Consider the following 10,997-nt stretch of genomic DNA (forward strand, 5'->3'; position numbering starts at 1 on the left):
ATCCCATCTGCAAAACATTAATCAGTAAACTTTATAGTGGGACTGTCCTATTTTTCTTGAGAATGACTTTTCAAGCCAGTACCAGTGTGCCAATGGTTCTCACAGCACTGGGAATATGAGATCAGATGATACAGAAGAACGCTGTCTCCCAGCATAGCTGCAGATGTATATTACGCCCAAAAGTTTCCACTGACCACTTGGAACCTTGCTGTCTAGGAGAAGAGGCTCACTTGAACCACTGAACGTCTCAAAGCAAAGGCCTTTAACAGTGTTTTAAGAGCTAGTTCCAGAGAGGTTCTTCCCGGACAGCGGGATGATGAAGACGGTGTTAGTGGGGGGGCTGTGTGGGGCTATGGTGTTGACTCTGGGTATTTTGTTGGGGTACTTTGGCATCCAAAGCGGTGGCTCTGCGCCTAAGTGGGTCCAGGATGTGGCAAGGGATGTGGACGAGAGTCTCATCGAGAGGTTCATCTCAGAGGTGGACAACATGGAGATCCAGGAGAACCTCCGGTGAGTCTCTGGTCAGGTGAATCCCAGAACGGGTCAACCATATTTCTCAGATGAGCTACAGTATGGATTGCAGGGGTGGAGCTACGGAGTGGTTAACCTGTGGTCAGATTCATCAGATGAGGAAAAAGGAGTATTATTGTCATTGTGTAATGCTGGCACATACTGTATTTTATTACAATATCATGTGTACACACAAAACACATACACACACAGAGGCTAACTGACCTGTCCCTCATCAGGGAGTTGACCAAAGTGCCCCACATGGCCACCACACGTGGGGACGAGGCGACGGTGCAGTACATGCTGAAGAGGTGGCAGGACCCCGATACCGGGCTGGACCGGGCCTGGAGAGAGGAGTACAAGGTCTACCTGTCCTTCCCCCGACCCCAGCAACCCCAACAAGGTTACAGTGGGTGAGTCCCCATGTGGTGGGTTCCCACCAACCCAGTTCAATCAATCTCATGAATCTTCAAATTGCTGGGTAGATGCAACACTGGTATTCTGAGTGATGATGTGATGTTGGGGGTCAGAAGGTCATGACTCAAGGTTACTGGTCAGTATTTGGTCAATAGGTCAAAAAAGGGGCTCAGGTTAGTTTAGACTCCCATTGTGGGTAGAATACATATTCAAACAGTAACTGAGCAACATGTTAAGTTATTTGATGAGTTTGGTGAAAAAGTTGCATCCAAAATCATTCTGTTCAACTTATAGGAGACAAGCCAGACTGTTTTTCCATCCACACTCCCTTACGGAAAATTAGATCAACGAGATGATGATCAGTCAAGTGAGATTCCAGTAGATTGGAATCCATGTTTATTCAGAGTTTCTGACAAGCAAACACAAGAGATTCAAAACTGTTATCCAATCCCCCAGAAAAGGGCAATCATGACATGAAATGTAAACAATGCCTCTGACTTGGGACCGTTTCACCGCAAAAATGAACACTCACCACTTAGCCATTGATCTATGCTCAAGTGCTGCCTGATACAGTACTGCTCCAAAAAGTTATCCGCAAAAAAAATGTACTTGAATAGTATTTTCACTTTTTCTTGTTTTATTTTTATTGGGGGGGGGGGGGGGGCGAGGGGGCTTGATTCCACTCTCTATCCAATACTCCAAAACATAACTACTCTTAGCAGTGTTCCTCAAGTTTGAGTTGTACAGTGACCAGGTTATACTTCTGGGTTCCAGTGAACCCCTCAGAAGCAGTCCTGTACACGGCCAGAGAGAAGGAGAAGCCTTATGGCAAAGACCAAGATCAAGAGGACCCTGAGGTGGTGCAGCCATATGCAGCATACGCCCCTGCTGGACACCCTAAGGTTCATAGCACTACCTACACAACACCTGAACACAATACAATCATATAGGCTACAATATATGCATTTTAATGTCCTTCCTTGAATCCAATACACTTACACTACACTTTTTATGACCCTAGACTGAAGTGGCCTACTCTACATGTTTTTGTTGAGTTTGTACTATAGTTTGTTCAGTAATAAACCATTTTGGTTGAATATGACACCTAGTTGCCTATATGTAAATGCTGTCGATACTGTAAACAGATGTACACTATATGGACAAAAGTATTGAGACACACCAAGTTTGGCGGAGGAGGGATAATGGTCTGGGGTTGTTTTTCTAAGGTTGGCCTAGGCCCCTTAGTTCCAGTGAAGGGACATGTTAATGCTTTAGCTTACCAAGACATTTTGGACAATTCTATGCTTCCAACTTTCTGGGAACAGTTTGGGGAAGGCCCTTCTGTGTTCCAGCATGACTGTGCCCCAGTGCACAAAGCAAGGTCCATAAAGGCATATGAGACACATATGAGCCACAGCTGCCCGTCGAACACCTTTGGGATGAACTAGAATGAAGATTGCGAGCTAGGCCCTATTGTCCAACATCAGTGTCTGACCTCACAAATGCTCTTCTGGATGAATGGGCAAAAATTCCCACAGGCACACACAATCTTGTTGAAAGGCTTCCAGAAGAGTGGAAGCTGTTATAGCTACAAAGAGGGACCAACTCCTATGAATTTAGAATGTGATGTCATAAAAGCTCCTGTACTGTAGGTAAAATGTGTAGGTGGCCCAATACGTTTGTCCATATAGTGTATCTAGAGATACAGCAATATAGATACATAAGGTAGATAGACCTAGATAGCTGTTATCTTTTACCATTCTAGTTACCATTTGGTATATCATAAAGACCGGTTGTAACCTCACGCAAATATAGTCACATGGCCTTTTAGTTACACAGAAGTGCAACCTTTGAGTCATTATCTAGATGCCTACATACTACAAAACCTCTTGGGTTGTTAAAACACCAAGGCCACAGGACACAAGATTGCGCCATCAACAGTTCATCTACAGTGTCTCAGATCCAGATAAAAGTCAACTTAACTGAGATGACCCAGGATGAGAACACACAGCCATTGTTTTGTATGGCTTATTGACATTGCTGTGAGTTTGTCCAACTCAGTTTAGCAGGCAGCCTAAGCTTTAAGATATAATAATGTCCAGGAGACATATTTTATTTATTAATTTGTGTTTCATTGGGTATTATAACAGTATAGATATCCATGTGCATTAGCTTATAGCAATAGCTAAGGAAAATCTTGTATAATTGGTTCTAAACAAATCTAACTGGGATGCCTATAGTATCAGGTATGGTGTTATTACAATGTGTCTGAGGAAGCACATCTAACTTACTGCATTTGCTTAAGATGGAAAACAATGTGTTCATTGTGTAACTGAACGTATGTTTCAGGGGAAGCTTGTATACGCTAACCAAGGCAAACCGAGTGACTACTACCTCCTCAGCCAGGCTCTGGACCTGAGTGGAACCATCGCTATTGTCAGATATGGTGGAGAGGGGAGAGCTGGGAAAGTGAGTCCACGGCGTAGGTTTACTTATAAAGCGTCTTTATCTAAAGCGTTTTACTATGGCTTCTCATTCACACACACATTACACACATATTCACACACACCATTGGCAGCAGCTGCCATGCAAGGTGCTAGCCTGCTCATTGGGGGCAATTTGGGGCTCAGTGTCTTGCCCAAGGACACTTCGATATGTGGACAGGAACCGGGATTCGAACCGCTAACCCTGTGATCATTGGACGAGCTGCTCTACCTCCTAAGCTACCGCCGCCCCTTTATCTTGGACGGAAAACTTCTACAGTATCTTAAATTATTACACACAGTCTATAACTCTCTAGTGAAAACATTATGTAATGTAACACACAACTAACAGAACAATAGGATCTAACGCTGCTGAATGCTGTTTTGTTTTGTCCCAGGCCATCAATGCAGCGCCTTATGGTGTTGTTGGTGTGCTGGTATACACAGACCCATGGGACATCAACGATGGCAAGATGTCCGATGTCAACGAGACGTACCCCCATTCCTGGTACATGCCCCCCTCTGGGGTAGAGAGAGGCTCCTTCAACACCCAATATGGAGACATGCTCACACCCTACCTGGCCGCCAAAGGTAACCATGTGCCACTGCCATTCCATAATAAACCGGTATCCACTGTACTTCCTGTTACAGGACCTCAGTTATATAATTGTCTGGAAATATTTAAGGTCCTTCAATACTAGAATGTTACCATTCATATCTCTAAGGTAGCAGTATCTGTGATGCTTATTTATTTTTCATATATACAAGATATAGGCACCATGTCAGTGAAATGCTAAAATGATGTAGTCACAGTCTTCTAGTATCAATAATTTTCATTTGCAGAGGAAACTTACAGAATACCAGCAAAGAACATCACAGGGATCCCGCCTATTCCTACTCAACCTATTGGATTTGAGGATGCTTACGCTTTAATCTGGTATGCAGAAGCTTTTGTGAAGTGTTCAGTGATTGGTTGGGTCTATGCCTCAAGGAGAGGAGAATCTCAGCTCCTGGAGAGGGTTGACTCAAATGTGCTCAAAAATAAATACTGGTCTCTGATTGGTCATTACAGTGAGCTGGGGGGAGTGGAAGCCCCAGCTACATGGCAAGGAGCGTTCAACTGCACGTACAATTTGGGGGGCCCAGGATTCAAAGCTACGTCTGTCTTCAATAATAGGTGAAATGTCTCCATAGAATACATTTTACACATAAGACTACAACTCTTATATAAGAGATAACTGGGTCCTAGGTATGGCTATTGGCTATGACCCAATATCCTCTGAGGAAACCCTAGCTTCTTCATTTGTAATGGTAAGGATTAGTTGACAATACTAAGGTGAAAGTGTAAAAGCAATGATGAAAGACAACACAGAGAGATGGTTTGTGTTCTCCTTGACCCTCTGTTCCAGCGATGTGAAGCTGGACATCTATAATCGAGAGGAGCTTAGGAATTCCTCCAATGTGATGGGGGTGATACAAGGCAGCATTGAGCCAGGTGGGTCAGATGCACAAACCTATGGAACCCTAGAACAGGTTAAGATTATAGGCCATGATTACAGACTAACTGATGACTCAATTAACCCACAGGAGGAATACTCTAATAATCTATATAATATCACAAACTGACAGCATGGATGTTTTTCTGAGTACTGTAGCCATGTCTGCACAACATTGGAAATACTGTATAGATGTCTAGGTACCATAGTACAGGAGTGTGTGTGTGTATGTCTATAGACAGATATGTAATCTATGGGAACCACAGGGACAGCTGGGTCCACGGGGCCATCGACCCCAGCAGTGGGACATCGGTCATGCTGGAGGTGACTAGGGTACTGGGCAGGATGGTCAAACAGGGTAAGTATCAGGGACTGGCGTGTGCGTGGAACAGATATAGGTGAACGGTGAAAACATTTGCACCACATTTGTATAACACACATTGTGGCAGGAAAATGGAGGCCCCGAAGGTCCATCATCTTCGGTAGTTGGGGAGCAGAGGAGTTTGGTCTGATTGGGTCTGCAGAGTACACGGAGGTGAACTCAAACTTTAAACCTCTAATGTGTCAGAATAAGATATCCGTTTCTACTGTTATGGAGAGGATCACTCAGCAGACTTTCTGTCATCCTCTCCTTAAGGAATACTTCACCAAACTAAGTGAACGCACTGTCGCTTACATCAATGTGGATATATCCGTGTTTGGTTAGAATGCACTGCCAACAAATGCACCTTTGAACTAAAACGGTCACGTGTTAAATGTTTTGTTTGGTCACATAAAATGGGTGCATAATAAAAACACAGACCTTCATTCTGATCTTTGCTTCAGCCAATGCCACGCTGAGAGCGTCAGGCTCACCCTCCACACAGAGCGTCATCTTCAAGGCCTCCAGACAGGTGACTTCTAATCCACACCAAACTGGTCGGCAATTGGTCAAAAGATGGCATTGAAATTCAATACTCTTTTACTACCTTTGCTTTCAAGCCAATGAGAAACAAGAGTGGGCTTTCCAAAAGTTTAGTTCCTCCACCTCATCCTTCCATATTGCGTCCCAGTTGTCAAGATAACTGTACAGCACCATACACCAAGCGTATTGGTTCTCACTTGATTTACACGATGTGGTAATGTGGTTTCTTTCCAAGGTCAAGACACCTGGGTCAAGCTCCACCTCAGTCTATGACAACTGGATACGCTACTCTAACAGGAGTAGCCCTACCCATGGAGTCATTCCTAAGTGTGTGCTTCACTGCTTTACACCATATCTACCTGATGCTCTAACCTCTAAACAATAGACTTTCATTGGTGTTACACCGCTGCTCTATATTCTTTGTTTTGCTTATGAGTACATGTATATGGCTTTGCATGTTTTAGAAAATTCTTAGAATTTTATTTGATCTTTTTTTTTTTCTTCACATAAATGTGTCAATGACAACTGATGGATGCCCCCCCCCCCCCCCCCCCCACCCCCACCCCCAGTGTGGGATTCCTGACAGGGGCAGGTAGTGACTACGCTGCTTTCATCCATTACTTGGGTATCACCTCCATGGACATCTCTTATACATATGACAGGGTAAAGTGTCATCGCTATAACACACAAATGTCTACAGTACCATGACAACCTCCATTACACATTAAATTCACTGGCATGACAGAAGTTAAGGACATTACCCAAATAATTTAATAATGCAGCAAATTATACTTTATTTCACTTTTCTTTTTTTTTATAAAAAAAAAATTCTCAACTGTACAATTTATTTAATAGCATATTTTCAATAATATTGTACTGTAACAGGATATTCTTTTTCATGCAGACCAAAACAAGAGCAAGAATCTACCCAGCATACCATACAGCATATGACACTTTTGACTACTCATCCAAGTACATTGACCCAGGTGAGTAAGACATTAAAAGTAGGGTGTACAATTCACTATCTCCACAGACTACCTTGATGGCCTATCCTCCAACTCCTTTTACAATGTCTTCTTTTACAATCTTCCTCTCAACTATGTCAAACAATCAACCATTTCCTCTCTCCCAGGGTTCACTAGTCATCAAACGGTAGCCAGGACAGCTGGGAACGTCCTGATGCGTTTGGCAGACAGCCTCCTTCTGCCTTTCAACTGCAGCGACTACGCTGAGAGCCTGGAAGGTTACCTCAACAAGGCCCTGGAGCTTTACAAAGACACGCTGGCCACTAAGGGCATCTCCATGGGTGAGAAAGGCTGGCAGGGCTGCTTGGCACAGTTGTCATTGAAAAACATCAATATGACACTACCGTCCTCCTCACTGACACACATTCACAGGGTCACATATTCCCATTGCAGAGCCATTGCAGACAGCAGTGACTAAGTTCCGCTGGGCAGTCACCCATTTGGAGCAGGTGATCCGAGACTCAGATCTGTCCAAGGAGACGTGAGTGAGAGCTCAGCCGTTACGGTGTCAGACAATATATTAAGGCTTCAGGGTCACTCTCTGTTTTTATCCATTTTCAGGCCTCTGAAGGTCCGTAGGATCAATGACCAGCTCATGCTTTTGGACCGGGCTTTCTTGGACCCACTGGCATTCCCGGATCAAATTGGATTCAGGTGTGGAGAAGCATTCATTTGTTCTCCTCTGTGAAAATCCTTCTCTCCTCTTCTCATATATTACCCATTATTAATAGAGTATTGTAATCTATTTTAGAGAAGTACCGTACCTCTGGATTCTATGTCTGTTTTCTCTCTCCGTCTCTCTCAGGCATGTGATCTGGGCGTCCAGCGACGCTGGTCAACCCACCTTCCCAGGGCTGGCCGATGCCTATGCCAATGCCATGGCAACAGGACTGGCCACTGATTGGGAGAAGGCGCACCGTCACGTGTCAGTCCTGAGCCAGGCCATCATGGGTGCCGTCTACACCCTAGAGGACGTTATTTAGGCACGAGGGGAGGAACTTATTAATTATGGCTGGGAGCATGCACACACACACAATAACATGAACTTGCAAACAAAAAACAAGCATACAAAAATATTCAATTGCACTTACCACGCTAATATGTCCAATCGAATTTCATATATCCACAATGAATTTAAGTTGCCTAGGCTAAATAATAAAATAATCATTTTACCTAGCCTAATTGTTTTACTTTACAAAGTACCAGAGTCTCCGTGTGTACTACCAGGTGCAACAGTGGAAGGGACCTGTAGATGAACTCCTGCCACAAGAATGGGGGTGGAAAGAGAATGATGGGAGGCTCCCTGTCCAGACGGACTTACCACCAGCTCCACAAGAACTTCTTAAGATCATCAGATGCACCTGCAAGACAGACTGCAGCAGCCTGAGGTGCACAATCAAGAAACATGGCCTTAAGTGTTCTGTTGCATGTAGCAGCTGTAAAGGATCAGGGTATGCAAATTCACATCAGGCGGCATGTGATGATGAAGATGATGATGAATGCAAGTTATTATTATTATTATTATTATTATCATCCTGCTCATGTTCTCTTCTCTCCTGAAGTGGACCCTCTAATCGTGTGTGTGTGTGTGTGTGTGTGTGTGTGTGTGCGCGCGCACGCGCGTGTGATTTTCTCCCACAGGTATCTGAAGTGGACCCTCTAGCACCTGGCTGCTCTGCTATGGACGGTTCTACGTCTCAGACTGTCCTCTCCAGGGTTCTACTGTTCTCTACAGGGCTGTAGACTGTTCTCCAGGGTTGTAGACTGTCCTCTCCAGGGTTCTAGACTCTTGAGCTATTTGATTAATACACATGTCAGATTTTCTGTTGCAATATGTGTGACATTCACCCCTTTTCTCTTCACCAAATGCCAATAGAATTAAAAATATATTTCTGTATATGCACTGTGATGCATCCTATATAGTTTCTGGTTGATTGGGGACAGTGTTGTGTGGACATCAGACAAGAAAACATGCATAAACCTTTTTCTTTTACATAGGCAAAAATTGGAAATTGGTATACTTTATCTGCATTTTTCATTACTTTCCACCACTGGGATTTTGGGGGACTTTTGATATGTTATAAAGAACATATCTATGACACTAAAACAGTTGAAATAATTTCTGTTTCAATTTTTTCCATATTGACCCCTTTTGTCTCATAAAATCCCTGGACTACTGGGCTAGTGTAGGCCATTGCTAGCCTCTACCCACAAGCCTCCATTACATCAATCAATCAATCAATCAAAGCTTTATTTGTATAGCGCATTTCATACCCAGAGGCAACACAATGCGCTTTACAGAGAACAAGGGAGGTGGGCAGACATCCCACCCCTACATATTCCAGAGGGAAGCAAAAAAACAGTAATCACCTGGGGGCCAGATAAGTAAGCTGTAAAAATTCTTCCCTGACCCCTCTCAACGAGGCGATCGAGCAAGCTCCTGGAGTATGTTTGTCTACCGGCTAAGAACATTTATAGAGCAATAAATAACATTAAATTACATTTTCAGAGTAAGAGAGGCTAATAACATCATAGGAGAGACATGGCAAACACTGGTGTATGTCTGTGTGTGCAGGGTGAGGGGAAGGGGATCTGAGCCCAGGACTGGTGTATGTCTGTGTGTGTGTGCCTGGGTCCAGGTAGAGGCAGGGGTCAGGGGTAGGGTGGGGGGAAGGGGATCTCAGCCCAGGACTGGTGTATGTCTCTGTGTGTGTGAGTGTGCCTTGGTCCAGGTAGAGGCAGGGGTCAGGGGTAGGGTGGGGGTAGGAAATTGATCATAAGCCTACTAAGAGAATAGGGGAGTCTTGGTAAGGCTTTTATCATCATGATTTATTAAGTCTTTCAAGATACATGATTTGCATTAAAAATATAATCTCTCTCACACACAGTCATGTAATCCAGTAAATCTAACTCCATAACAAATTGCATTAGGCCTACGTAACTAGCAAGCTAACTATAGCAAACAAAGTCAATGTAGATAGCTAGCTACGTTATTAATTAGCTTAGCTAGCTACGTAACTAGCAAATGTAAATAGCTAGCGAACTAGCTATAGCGTTATTTCTACCACGCCCTTAGAGAAAGGCGATTCGCCAAATAGAAAGTGATTGACAACCGTTTCAGGCGAAATGAGTTTTTGATTGACAAGACGATTGTCAGCCTGTGATTGGCCAAAGTAAAAAATGATTGACAGTTGACCCGCCCCCTCGAAAGTCTCCGGCCTGCAGAGATACACACTTGGGCGATTCGCCAAATAAAAAGTGATTGACAACCGTTTCAGGCGAAATGAGTTTTTGATTGACAAGACGATTGTCAGCCTGTGATTGGCCAAAGAAAAAATTGATTGACAGTTGACCCGCCCCCTCGAAGTCTCCGGGCCTGCAGAGATACCCTTCTCATTGAAGTGCCTGATACAGAATCACTAGAGACCTTTTTTCCCAAAAAAAATCTTCCCGCTGTTTGTGTGCGCTCGCGCCGCGGGACAGGTCTTTGGGACGCTCGCTGATAAATCACCTCAGACATTCAGCACAGCGGTACTTCACCTACTTCACTCTGACTAACCTCCTGTTCTAGTTTCAAAAGTATATTTAACAAAATATGTCTAGTTAGAAGAAACGGCTGGGGCACACTTGACTTAACCGACTCAATTTTGAAAGGTTAGCTAGCAAGCCGGTTGCTATCTCACTGTTAGCTACTGTAGCTAGCACTAGTGCTAGCTTGGCTATCCTAGCTAGCACTAGCTGCTAGCTAACATTAACGATAGCACTAGCTAGCTATATGGCTAGCGTCTAGTAGCCGGGAGGTATCTAGCTAGTTGGCTTACTTATATCTAGCTAGCGAACACCAATATGGCCAGTCTAGCCCGTTAAGTAGAAAATAAACAGCAGCTAGCTGTTAAGTTACTGCTAAATTTGACTGATATGTATCGTTACCAGAAGAAGGAGCAACCAACCAGAGAGAGGGAGAGAGTGAACATCAAGCAACATAATGAGTTCTGAAGAGGTGAGAAGCTCATGTGACACCCACACATTAAAAGTGTTAGCTATGTTATTGCTATTGCTAAAGTCAGCCGAGTTTGACCATTAGACTACATTGGTGTTGGTTGTGACTAGGTAACCTGGCTTCGCCAGACCCAATTCGCAAAAATGCTAGCTAGGGTCTCAG

At 43.9% G+C, this 10,997-nt stretch overlaps 1 protein-coding gene across 1 annotated transcript; it reads left to right on the top strand.

Annotated features, from left to right (window-relative positions):
- Nucleotides 1-313: 313 nt before the first annotated feature.
- LOC311312777 (aminopeptidase NAALADL1-like) lies at nt 314-7,818 on the top strand (the record flags this gene model as incomplete). The annotated part of the gene is given in 20 exon segments (XM_084442777.1): nt 314-510; nt 750-888; nt 890-923; nt 1,702-1,829; nt 3,277-3,396; nt 3,809-4,001; nt 4,254-4,347; nt 4,483-4,587; nt 4,820-4,905; nt 5,145-5,264; nt 5,356-5,441; nt 5,544-5,607; nt 5,732-5,799; nt 6,046-6,137; nt 6,380-6,473; nt 6,715-6,796; nt 6,943-7,116; nt 7,229-7,316; nt 7,397-7,489; nt 7,641-7,818. Coding segments are annotated over 20 exon segments (2,235 nt in total).
- Between the last annotated feature and the right edge of the window lie 3,179 nt (nt 7,819-10,997).

The sequence above is a fragment of the Borostomias antarcticus genome (assembly GCF_949987555.1).
Source record: "Borostomias antarcticus genome assembly, chromosome: 9".
NCBI classification, from domain to species: domain Eukaryota; kingdom Metazoa; phylum Chordata; class Actinopteri; order Stomiiformes; family Stomiidae; genus Borostomias; species Borostomias antarcticus.